Raw genomic sequence first — 14,023 nt, forward strand, 5'->3', positions numbered from 1 at the left:
ATAGTAGCCAATGCTGTAATCTAATGACAGTCTATATTGTAAAAGACATCTTTATCCCGTTGGATACAGTCTGAGCCCTTCCATTGTATAAACATAAGAAAAATGACAAATCCTCTTCCAGTCCTATTCTAGAAAAAAACACTGGACGGTCTGTAACGGGAATACCTTTCTAAGATCTCGTTTTTAAGAAAAGTTGGAAGTCAGATTCAGTTGGACACAATGCCACACATGATTGATTTATTATATGTAGGATACAAGGACAGAAAATTTGTCTATTCATTGAGAAGAAATCCTGAACAGTACACAAAAAATATAGCATCTAGAGAACCAAGCGAAACTAAGACAATGTGACTGTGTCTAATCAAGTCTCACAGCATCTTCTTAGATAAATCATTGAAAGCAAATACTGTAAACCAACTTATTTTCGCGAGCGATTTATTTTCGCGAGTAGAAAAATAACGCGAATATAAATCGTCGCGAATATGTCAATCTTTGATCTTTCTTTAACAAACTTCATCGAGTAAATCAGATAATCGCGTAAATAGCCGCGAAGTGGTCAAGAAAGAGTAAAACGGGAAATAAAGTATCCACGAAAATAAGTTGGTTTACAGTAGTTTATTTCATCTAGTTTGTTTCAAAGTAGAATTGATTATTTAGCTGTCACTTTCTATCATTACACTACAGAAAAAACCAGAATTTAAGCACTAAAGAAAATTGTGCCACAAATACAGAATACAAAGTTAAGTACTCTGTTTGTATTGTATATCAGCAGCTCAGACATCTCAGGATACTACATAGTCTGAAGTACATCTGACCACTGTGATTCTCTATCTTTAATGGATAATTTACAATATATCCATCCGATTCAACAGACAAACTGTTAAAGTCGGGTCACAAACAGGAAGCTGTTCTCAATAAATTTCCTGTATTGTTTCTTACAGCTTGTTTGAACTTGAACATACAGGCAATAGTCATGCCAAAGCTTTCTTATATTATCTGTCTGGTTTATAACACTAATGCAGAATAGTAAAGGCAATTAGTATGTTCAACTTTCATAAGTTTTTTTCATTTAAGAAGATACAGTCAGAATATCAAAATTGAAAAAAACTGTTTGTCCAATAAAAAAATAGTGTTTTAGTAAATATTTGTTTAAATATTGAATTTTATGGTGCAATATAATTTCTTACCTCAAATATAAATTATGTTAAATTCCAGATTAATTTTACAAAAATGCCACAACATACACTACAACAGGAAGATCTAATACATCAACTTATTGTCAAATATATCAATGTTTTAAAATCACCTCCAGCATTTACGACTAATATGTACATTTGTTAAGACAAATTATGTTTTAAAAGTGTATTTTTTAAGAATTATTAAACCTGTATTCTCTACAAAAGGAGAACTACATTTGTGAAATTTTCAGAACTTCTTAATCATATCATTACATTATTAAGAAAATTGTCTTTTTGATTAAAGGTACAGATAGCATGGCAAATCACTTTACTGTGATATAGTATTACTTACTATATGTCCTCTCTTTTTAAAACAACAGATTTTTTTAGAACAATTCAAAATGAAACTTTTTAAAAAATGGTTAAAGATATTTTGAATTATTTCATTTAAAAATATCAAAAGAATAATCATTAGAAGATATTTTTTCAGAAACAGCCATACTGTTTTTATTTTTACATGGATAAAACTTGGACTTCTGCACATTAACCTTATTAAAAGTAACCTGGGAAAAAACCCAAGATTTAAATTTAATTTTGATTTAAAACATGAAAACATGCAAATTAAAAGATAAATTTGTTAAACAATTTATTATTTTTTGGCCTGTTTAATTCAACTTATTACTTAAAGACAGTATCAAAATCAGAAACTCTTGTGTATCCCCCATTCTTAATTCAATAATAAGCAAGTTGACATACCTTTATTAACATAATAACATCAAATGAACAATCAAAGACAGTATTTTTATGATTTATAGTAACAGCGAATTTTATGTATGAGAACTTTTTTTAGATTATCACTTTATTCACACCTTCCTGGCTAATTTGATAAATTTTCACCTGCTGACCCAAACTAAAAACTGTGAAAGATTTGTTTTTTATCTGTTAAGAACTACACCACTTGAGTCATGTCAGTGTGAACTGTAAAAAGCTTTTGCCTCTTTGTAGCTATACATTTACTTCTCACACTATACACACTTTATTTTTCATTTGCAGTAATTTAGACAATATTTGTCGGATAATTATCTAATCACAGACAATGTCTATAAAATGGTTAACTTCAGTTTTAAGTAACCTCCAGTAATTTAAGGTCTGAGCAATACAAATTCAATTCTTTAACAGGTATTAAGTTCTGAATTTAAATCAATTTAGCACAAAACAGGATTATTTATTTTTTGGAGTCTATAGAGAAGAGTTTTTATGTATAGAAGGGAGATAACTCTAACATGAAACAAAGAAAATTGTGTCATTTTTTTTTACTGAACATGACTACCCATTCCTTTATCAAAGACACAAAATCAGAATTAATCTGGTCATTTATTTTGACATGCAAATTTTAGATTTTTTGAGTTCTATTAAATCGATTCAACGGAGCCTCAAATGAAATCTACAATGAAGAGAAATGTAACAGCTTCTTTGTTAGATAGAAAGCAGCATGAAAGGATAGTATTGATTTCATTCAACAGTTAAACCTTACCTTTATTATGGTGGACATTGCCAATATCTGGATAATTTCCCTCCATTCATAAAAATATTACATGAAAATTATAAAATGTGACAGGCTAAATTCTCAAGGAATCAAATTTCCTTATCATGACTGCTACTGATGGTGATTAAAATGGCATAGTGGAAAATAAAGACATTATCTTTGGAAATGAAACTGATGCTGAAGATTAAGGCATAGCATAAGATATGGCCTTGATGTTATATCTAAAAAGTTATTTACTGAAACTGATGGTATGTTACATGACTCTCCTTACAGGATTATATATACTAATATATCAGTGGCTGAGTGCCAATTAACAATGATTAATAATTATAATAATTATAATAATTGATCCTTTATCAATAAAAACAACAAATATTCTGAACAGACAAGTCCAAATCTACATTCCCAAACACAAGGTTACATGAAACTTCAATTCAATCCATAAATTTTGGCAAGGAAGCAACTGAACCAATCAATATCCAATCTAAATAGCTACATGGGAATGAAAATGTTGTCATTTCGGTATTTACACAAGAAAATAAATTGTGCTGGTAAAGAAATGTTCCATGTCAAATGAAGTCTGTATAAAGTAAGGCCATTGTAATCACCACTTTTTGATGGTTTGACCTTCACATAAACTTCAAAATGTTTCTCAGGTTCAAAATTGTCCAGACTCCTTCATTTTAAATCCCCAAAATTATGGGTAGATTTGATTGATATCTGAGGATGCCAAGCTATGATTATCCAGCTATGTTGATAAATTCCAGATGCAAGTCACTTTCAATTCAACTAAAAACTGGAGAAAAATGATACCCAAAATGTCTTATTAAAACAAGAAAGCAATACATACTTCAAACTGTGAACTAATAGTACATGCATCTTAATGGAATATCTTTGTTCAATAAATTTCCTTCAGAAAAATAGTTTGCTTGCATGTGACATGAATTAGCACTGAAGGTTAACTGAAGTTTGAATATACACTTTGAATTTTTTCACTCACTATAGAAAATGTTCAAAGATTTCACTATTAACAGGTCAATGTGGCATTCTATTTTTTTTTTATGGAACTATATAAAAAGAAAAATAGAAAATGTTTGAAGTTCTCTATTTGATTTTTTTTTCACAATTGCAGTTCATACAGTTTATGCCTCATGCACTCCCATAATAAAAGACTATTTTTTATGTAATAGAATCTGCTAGTTTTCTATTAAACTGACATAAATAGTCTATTGTATGGAGAAAATCAAAATTAATTTCTTATTCTGTTTTGAGCTTTTCACAGTATCATTTGTTATTCCACTGAAGAAGGTTGAAACATTCAACCTCACAACATGTTTCTGTCCTAGTGAGAACCTTTTCAGAGATAGTTTTTATCTCTTTGTCATTTTATTCAGAATTTAAAGTTAATGATTAATTTAAGAGGACAATACATAGCTTGTCCATTGCAAAAGACACTGAAAATTAGTCTGACAGTTTTTGTAAGCAATGTCTCCCCCTATTAGATATCTTATTTGCTTATGAAGATAGGGTAAAATAATTAAACAATTACTATTAGGGTAAAATAAATAAACAATTTCTATTAGGGTAAAATAAATAAACAATTACTATTAGGGTAAAATAAATAAACAATTTCTATTAGGGTAAAATAAATAAACAATTACTATTAGGGTAAAATAAATAAACTATTACTATTAGCTCAAAACAATAATTCAATAAATACTTCTCAGAAACTAATATTGAGCTGAGAAGAACCTCACTTAAAACCTGATATTACCTCAAACCTCCCATAGAGATAGGGTTAGTAGTTCCAACTTCACTTGTTCACCCATAGGGTTTTGAAAACTTTTTAAACATGTAGTAATAAGACATAATAAAAGTGGAATGAATTTACTGAAATTGTTAAACTAATATTTTTCTTCCCAAATGAAGACAATTTTCAATTTGTTTGATCTATCCTAGTTATAAACAGTAACCAAACAAATCCTTTCCTTTAGAAGTGCCAATAACATGTCAAATTATCCAATCTCCATCATTCTTTTAGCCTTCCCTGGGTTCTATTGATTATTCACTTTTTGTTCCTGAATTAATTTTAACCAAATCTGGCATTTTACTTCCTGGAGCTTTCAAACAGAAATGTATTTTTCATTCTAATGACATCAAATACTTAACCAAGATTTTCTGAACGTGAAGAGAAAATACCTTCACCTGCCAGGGTATGAATGATCAGACTGCAAACATTTTAAACAAAGGTTAGGAAGTGAAAACAGAAAATTTGAATTGTGAATGCAAAGGGAAATCATTACAAAAATTGGCAAAAAATAAACAGCACTGCCGTGATTTCTTATTTAACATATGCACAAAAAATACTGCCCACATGAGTAGTTTTGTGCAAGGAAAAATTGTTTAAAAAAAATGTATTTCCATTTTTCAATTGGGAATTTTTAGTAATTTGGCTCTGTGTTACAATTCTGAAATATTTGGAGATTCGTCTAATTAAAAAAGAAGACAGTTGCTCTTGTATGGAGTATAAAAGAAAAGGAAGCATTGTCAGAGTCAGGGTCAAAAGCAATTCTGAAGTCTTTTGTTGTCAAGGCAAAACGTTAATTCTTTAAAATTGAGAATGGAAATGGGGAATATATGTCAAAAAGACAACAAACCTACCAAAGAGCAGATAACATATTTTGCAACAGTAGACTTTTCAACATGCAGAAAGGCTGCAGAAAAAAGTTCCAACTGTATTTGTTAGTGAACCTGTAAGTTCAGTGATATTATTTCATAGCAATGTACTGAGTTTTCTTATTGTTACTTTTGGACACTAATTTGATGATAATTATCATATTGCCTCCAAAACTGTTACATTGCATACAGCACTTATTTTTATATTGCTATCAATACTAAGCATTTGTTGTCATAGTTGATATTAATATAACTGATATAACCAGTACTTCAAACATACAATATAAATAGATCAATGTAGCATAATGATTTACAAAATGAGTTGCCCAGCAAATTATTCTACCAATACAAACTGTTCTATTTATCCTGTTTGGATAGAACTTATCGATGCATGAGTCATCAAGGAACCAATTCCTGTTGCTGATCTTTATATCAGGGTATAATTCAATTTATCCAATTTATTATATAACTTCTGACAACCTCATTCATTTATTCTTTAGAATCTTTAGATTTAAAATTCCAGTTCCCAAAAGATTAAAAGTAAGCAACAGTAACTGGCAATAGACAAAGAACATTATACATTCTACAAGCTTGATATATCAGCTATATGTTAATTCAATCCCAAAGCTACTCAAGAGTGCTGAATCATCAAGATTTATAGTAAACACACATCTATTTTATGTGTTACAAAAACATTACAAAAAGACAACTTAAAAAGAGGCACACCTGATATGTGTACACATTAAATTGTGATGCAATTGAGAGATAGTTAAAAAGACTTTCTAAAATAGGTTAAAAATTCCAAAACTTTTTAAAAGGCTTAAAATGTTTGGTGTACATTGAAGCAATGTTTGGTGTACATTAGAGCAATGTTTGGTGCTCTTTAAAGCAATGTAAAGTCCTATAAATCACTGAGCTCAGTGTTGGATTTTACCATAGTCTTATTAACTACTTGTGTTTACCATCCATATTTTACTGACTGTCAATAATCAACTCTAGTTTGTAAATGTAAATACTTAAAGCAGGTAATAAAATCTAACAATCTTTTTTTCTCAACAGTTGAACCATAATTGATTTTAACAATCATCAGACAATAAAGGGAAAGAAAATAACTGTTAAATTACAAAAACAACCCAAAATAAAACTCCATAGAGATTATATCATCAGTTTGATATCTACTTAAAATTTCTTTTTTCAAAAATCCATTTCATAGTTTATAATGGTTTAAAAAAGCTTGTATTGTATGTTTGCGAGTGTTCTTTGGAGGTGCAAATATGTTTGTGCCACTTACCATTTTGAGAGTTTCCAATTGTCCTAACCACTGTCCCAGTTCACTCTCAGCATCTTGATCTTCATGGTCACTATCAGCCTCTATTTCACATTCTGGTCGGTAACAATAATCCTCATCTTCCATTCTATAACAAATATATGCCTTGTATTAGATCACAAATGATAACAAACATATTTTAGTTACACTAAATTCCTACTTGTTTGTAGGGTACTAATCTTTATGAATTTTATGTGCTAAGTAAAACAACTTTCACAGTATTGCATTCTACTGAGATCTAAGTGTAAAAATGACCAGATATTTTCCTGATTTTGATTGTTTTGATACCGGCTCAATATCCATCCAGCTATTGCAAACAATAACTTAAATGATAAAATAAATTAGTTTAATGTATTATAAACAAAAGGCTCACAAGAATTATTTTAAAAGTAAGTGTGACACCTATTATTGCCAGTGTTAAAGTATCTATCTGGCGGAATAGAAGCAATATTGATATCACTACGCTTGTAACAGCACTGTTATTTTTTTTTTTAAATATTTTCTCAGAAAGATCCTGATCATTTTTAACATATCTGGGTTCAATGGAAAAAGACTGATACAAAGTACCATCACTTTAAAAGTACCTCATAAGAAAGTTTTCAGTTATAATCAGTTTTCGATTTGTTTTTTTATACCCAAATATTGCATAGGAGTCAATTTATCAACTGTATTCATAGCTGTGGCTAAATATTGGCCTATAAAACATTCCAAATGTATCAAGGAACTATCAAGCCATGATCAATTCAACAAAAATATTTGTATGCCTATCAAGTATAAGCCTTTTTGAGTTCATAATATGTTAAACAATCACCAATCAATCAATCAATTGTTCAACCCAGATACTACACATTGCATTTAGATGTATGTCAAATAAAGTTCACAACAATATAAAAAAGAAGATGTGGTATGATTGCCAATGAGACAACTATCCACAAAAGACCAAAATGACACAAACATTAAAAACTATAGGTCACCATATGGCCTTCAACAATGAGCAAAACCCACAACAACTGTACTTAAAAGTTACCAGATAAGCTCCAAAGAACATCATTCTTTTAACACTGTCATTAATGCTTTTTAAAAGAGAATATTTTCTACAAATTTCAACATGAACAATACTTTATAAGCCCATTTGTCAATTTACATATTGGATGTCAGTTGTTTCAGTTGTTTAAAACAATCAGAAAAGTTTCACATGTCTCTGGTGGCTGTGTTGGCTTTTGTTTTTTGCTTAATCATAGTAAATGGAATTAAAGACTAGTTGAAAAATATCCATTTATCTGTTGTCTGAGCACATGTAAATTCAGGAGAATAAGTTCAAAGTCAGATAGCAATAATGAACATTCTATGGAACTGTTTTGATTCAACAGTGTGTGCATGCGTGTAATATTAACTGCTAGGATCATTGGTCTTGTGATATTAACTGCTAAGATCATTGGTCACGATCCTCAGGTTTATATTCAGTATTTAATTAGTAACATAATTTCCCACTAAAGAATTTATCTAAAAAAATAATTACACCTATGTTATCATAAGAAGAACGTCATAAAGTGGCACAACTTTAATTTGTCTTCATTACAAAATCTATTACAACACATGGTGTTAATTGGAGTTTATCATCATAACCTAGAGTGAAAAATAATGGCTTATGTTAGAATTATCTCTCTTTGACCTACAACAGGATAACATGATCCAAGAAATCATTGTGCACTGATCAGTCTAAACATTCCTACCTAGTCTAAGTAAATTGGTGAACAAATTTTGGGGCACAAGATATATGTTAAGACAATGATTGTATTAAGTCCTTCTCTACAAGTCAAGTTAGCACTTTTATACACAATTATACCAATTGTGAGTGTTTAGTACTTCAATGACTTCCGGATATAAAGTTGTATGACTTCAGAGCTAACTTAAGATTATTTATACTTGAATACCTATTTTAAATTATGAATAAAGTTGTGGGTTTTAAACATCATTAACAGCTTAACCTCAACATCCACAGTTTCCCTGTAAGTACCCCATTCTGTGTTGTATCATACTAGGAGCTCAATAAAAGTAATATTTCACAATTTCCTGTGCTATCTTTAAAACAATTTGCAGACAGGTGCTACTTATTTAAATCATGTCTAAATATATTATAAAGATTTGGTGGGAACCTTTCATTGACTGACAGACAAGTACATGTATTTTGTAAACAATCTGACAGGACACACCATGTATAATGATAAACAACACCAGGTTCTCAAGTGTTCCAAACTACATCCTTGTATTGATATTCTACTGGTTCTTATATATATAATGGATTTTAATACTCTTATACAATCAAATTGATTGCCATACCTACTTTACAATAAGACTCTATTTGATAAATACTTTCTGATTGACTAGGAAAAGAAGGTAAAGAAAAATTATTCCAGAACTCTAGTTTGGTAATTCCCTTGGGTAAAATAAATTAATCATACAGTTAGGTTATATGATAAACATATGGTTAGTGAATTATACAACTGTTACACACATTACACAAGCATTTCTGTGTAGACATAACCAATATATGCTTCTGCATCTTAGTGCTTTGATACTCTGTCATGACAAAATCAAACATCAAGGTTTTTTATCAAGTTTACTTATTCTTTTTTTTGAAAAACTAAAAAAACTCATGACACACACATCTGATGAGTTTCATAGCTTTAAAAAGATGATATCTTAAACAGTGTGACAAAAAAAGATGCAAAAATTGATAATTAATTGCATTCTCCAACCATGCACTTTAATTTCCCAAGTGTTTAGAAATTATACTTCTTTGCTCGTTTTGAAGGCTTTGTTTTGTGTTATGATATAAAAAGTACTTTTCCTAACTTACATTGTAAATAGATCCATTGATAAAGTTTTATAAAATCATAGATCCAACTATACATATAATATAGATACAATCATCCATTAAGTTCCTATTTATTTCCTGTTTTTCATCAATTTTATAAGAGAGGGTAAAACCTTACTTCCTGAGTTCATTCTACATGTATCTACACAAACAGGTAGCACGTCATATAAATATTTATAATTCTTAATGAATAGCATCCCCTGGAAGCCCCCCCCCCCCCAATGAATCTGCCAGTGGATTTCTCTTATTCTTAATGAATAAAGAAAAATATCATAAATATCAGGCAGACAAACTATGACCTTTCTAATTCTTAATGAAAAGCATTTAAACACAAGGAACCATAATGTCTCATCACTTTGACTGCTGCACAAAATTTCCACTGTTCATAGCAGATATATTTAGCACAACAGTCTCTTCTTATACACATTTTTTTGTCATTTCTGACAACCATTTCATTATAATTCACAACCAATTTAAGATACTATAAACATTCCTACCTTTTATAAGTTTAGTACTATCCCACTTATATGCAGAGAATTATAGATTTTCTTGTAAATACATTATGCAAGAAGTCCAATAAAATCCTGATAGTGTCTGTCTGTATTGACTTAATGCATGCAGCCAAAACAAAAACTTCAATTAAACTACTGTATAATTTTAACAGATTTAAAAACGTAGTAATATGATGTATAAATATAAAACATGTGTTCACCAGCTTGGTGTCTATCAGATATACATCACAACAGTCACTTTTTACATTCAAACTGCTTGAAATACATTAAAATAGCGAATAAAATATAATATTTTCCTCTAACTGAAAGAGTCAGCTTAAAAGGAAATTATGTCCTGATCAGGATGGGAAAAAATTAATCTAATCACATTAAATTCCATTTTTTTCTATCTAAAATGTCCTGTAAATTCACAAACCTGTGGTATAATTTATAATCCTATACAGAAGAACTATTTACAATACACTATTTCAGTCATCAATAGCTGTCCATTTAAATCTTTATTGACACCATCTGTATGCAAAGAATCAAATACCATTTACATCAATTAACTCCAATTTCATACTTTTTACCTCCACAAATGAGATTTATTTATGGAAATTATTCTCCTTCTATCTCTGCCATGTCACAATGTTTCCTAATTTAAACAGGTGTAGGAGGACAATTTTAATATTTTGCAATTGATTAAGAATCAATTTCTATGTTAATTTCTTACCTTATTATGTGCAATATATATATATTTCCCTGATTAGAACATTATGGATTTTCTCCTACAGCAACCTACAGTGATCAATTAAATTTACAATAAAGTATTCAGACTCCCATTGACTAATCCACACATGTACACATGTAGGAATACACAAGTTCAAGGTAACTTGAGGTCAAGCTGACTGACTGCTGTGTCTGTCATTGCATACTTTGTCATCTGCTTCTAATTAAATCCTACTTGGTTCTTGTTTTACAACATCTGTCTACCATGGGAGGTAACTCTGTCACCACTAAACATTTGTGTACTTCAACAGGACAGTTCATCCTAATTAAATTCATATTCTACATCAAAGCAAGGCAAACATATTGTTTCATTTCAATTTTTCTAATGAAGTCACTGTTGATATACCCTATGAAATTCTTTTCATATATGGTTCCAATTTTAAAGAACAGTTTGATTCTATATCCTCTACAATATTTCATGCAAGAAAAATCTAGCAATATTTTCTAAATAAATAAAAAGACTGCTGATGGAAACCAAATGAAACTAACTGAATTGTGTATGTTTTTATCTTTACATATGTATGGTATAGAATATATAGAATATATATATATATATATTCTGTATGGTATACATTTGACAGGCTATTTATCAACAACTGTAACTATCCATCATGTTTGACATGTAGGATTCCAAATTATACCAAATTACAACTTTACCATAGACACCACTCAGCTGCTTAAAGATATATCTCTGGGGTTATACTACTTTATATGCTTCTTATAACTTGTATAAAGACAACTATTATGACCACTTTTGTATCTATAGGGGGTGTATGTTAGACCTCCTGGGGGGTCATTAAAACCTTCTTCAGGTGTCTACATAAAACTTGTATCCACAACTTCAGGATGAAACAAAAACAATAGATTTTTGAGTGGAAAAATCAAAAGACCTGTGACATAAAAGAATCCTTACTTCAAGTAAAAAGCCCTACTAAGGCAGAGGATGGCAATTACAAGAGGTAAAAATCAGCTGAATGTAATGACCCTATCTCTTGAACTTTATCATTAATAACCAAAATATACATGTTCATATAACCTCAAGAGAAAAGAAATATCTTTCCTGCACCTTACAGATAAATTGCAATACACTAAAATACGTCAGAAGTTAACAGGTGTTATTAAAAGAAAATTTTAATATAAATTCCAATCCTCTGGCACTCAGACAGCCTGAAATTCTTCATCAAATAACTTGTAATTATTAAATGAAATAATTATAGAATGTTGGACTTTAAGCACTGAATCTTGAGTGTTCAATTGAAGTATAGATACATAACACTTCTATTTGAACAAATATGATTGAAACTTCCCTCCGACCCCTGATAGTTTTTATAATATGATACTGGGAGGTTATTAAACTAAAAATAATGCATCCTTATTTTGCTTTTAGGTCACATCTAAGTGTCTTTGAATACAATACTTACTTTGTATTTCAAGCTGAATAAAATACAGACCTAATTTAAAATACAGACCTAATTTAAAATACAGACCTAATTTAAAATACAGACCTAATTTAAAATACAGACCTAATTTTGGATTGTTTTTAAATACTTAAATGACATTAATACCATCTAGAAATACTTTTTTTCACCAATTTCTATGACCGTAAGACAACTAGCATCTGAAATCTGAACTTTGACATAAAGTTTAACATAAGTCAACAAGTGTCAACATAGGTTCAGGACTACTAAACTAAAGGCTCCATAATGGTAAAATTCATCATCAAAGGGCAATAACTTCAAAACGGATTCTTCAGATGATTTCCTGTATTTTGTCTTAATGAAGATCTTGTCTTGTTGATCATTTCTATTATTTAACTTTCTATCTATCTATCATAATTTTTAAGATGTAATGCCATCACAAAATATTGGTAAAAATTGTCATCAAAGGGCAATAACTCTATTAAGTAGTTAACTGAAGATTTTGACTATGTTGACTCATTTATAGAACTTGTTTTGCTGATTTTTTTTGCATTTTAAAGTTTTGATCTCTTTTTCTGTTTTAGTTTTCAAAGATAATAAGGCAAAAATAAAAAAAATGGTAGACTTCATCATTTTAAAATTTCACATTCAGTATTCAGTCTGACAACAACTTGGCGTGACCAGTAATGCTGACAACAACCTGGTCACCTGTCCTGTACTTGTTAAAGGTACCAGCATATTACATTCTTGTTATCTATTGTTTGCCAACTATCAGATAAATTACTACTACTTTTATTAATATACAATAGTAGTAGAAACATTTCCCTAGAATGTTAAGTATATATATATTTAGCTGAATATAACAGATCATACAAAATGTCCTCTTATTCGTAGCTTCTGTTGATATTATTATACTGTATTTTTCCAAATCATTTCATATAACTTTAAACCAGAATTTCCAAGGATTTTAAAATCATCACATGACAAAGATACTCTTCCATATCTGAAGAGAGAATTAACTTCAGGGTTGGACAAAATCTTATCACTAACCTCAAGCCCAGCAGCCAAGGCTTGTAAAGTTACTTTTAGGCTTGTTAAAATCATCTCACCAGACCAAAATAATTAACTAAAATTTTCAAAAGTTGAGCACTTACACAGGGCCGGCAGATTTAAGAGTTTGTCATGAAGACTGGACCAGGACCTATATTCATTTTTGAATAAGGACCAAAGAAACGTCACTTAGTAAGTTCCCAATTTAAAGTATATATGACTGATTTTTTTTCCAGTAAGAAACATTTCATACAAATTTGGTTCCATTCTATTCAGTGGTTCTCAAAAAGAAAATAAGAAATGTTAACAGATGGATGATAATGGAAGACATATTTCTACCCTTGACATTAGCCAGATTCTGTAGTATTTGCCTAAGGTTAGGGTTTATTCAAATTCAAACATAGAAAATTGTGATCAGATTGTACATATTACATAAGATTTGATATAACTGATGAATTTCCAGGTTTTTAAAACATTAAAAATTGATCAAAGGCTGAAAGATTTTTATCAACAAAGATACTTTCCTTCTTTTTTGTCTATAAGTTTTCAAACTCTTATTTTATATTCTACTGCTATTTACTTAATTATCAAAACAGACATGTTGTGTCTAAATCAATTTCCTAAAATATATATCAAACCTGTCATAATACATAAACCATTAGAATTCCAA

General features: G+C 29.8%; 1 protein-coding gene across 16 annotated transcripts in view; it reads right to left on the bottom strand.

Annotated features, from left to right (window-relative positions):
• Positions 1-14,023, bottom strand: part of LOC134706296 (ras-associated and pleckstrin homology domains-containing protein 1-like) — a 72,156-nt gene that overhangs the window by 38,969 nt on the left and 19,164 nt on the right. For 10 of the 16 annotated variants that reach the window (XM_063565094.1, XM_063565101.1, XM_063565098.1 and 7 more), the window contains one exon: positions 6,692-6,815. In XM_063565094.1, the coding sequence (XP_063421164.1) occupies positions 6,692-6,815 (124 nt within the window). Of the gene's footprint in view, positions 1-2,712; positions 2,844-6,691; positions 6,816-9,587; positions 9,718-10,102; positions 10,231-10,532; positions 10,635-10,829; positions 11,132-14,023 lie in introns of those variants that run through there. The other 6 variants (XM_063565106.1, XM_063565091.1, XM_063565100.1 and 3 more) reach the window with 5 other exon arrangements.

The sequence above is a fragment of the Mytilus trossulus genome, chromosome 2, assembly GCF_036588685.1.
Source record: "Mytilus trossulus isolate FHL-02 chromosome 2, PNRI_Mtr1.1.1.hap1, whole genome shotgun sequence".
In the NCBI taxonomy this organism is placed as follows: Eukaryota; Metazoa; Mollusca; class Bivalvia; order Mytilida; family Mytilidae; genus Mytilus; species Mytilus trossulus.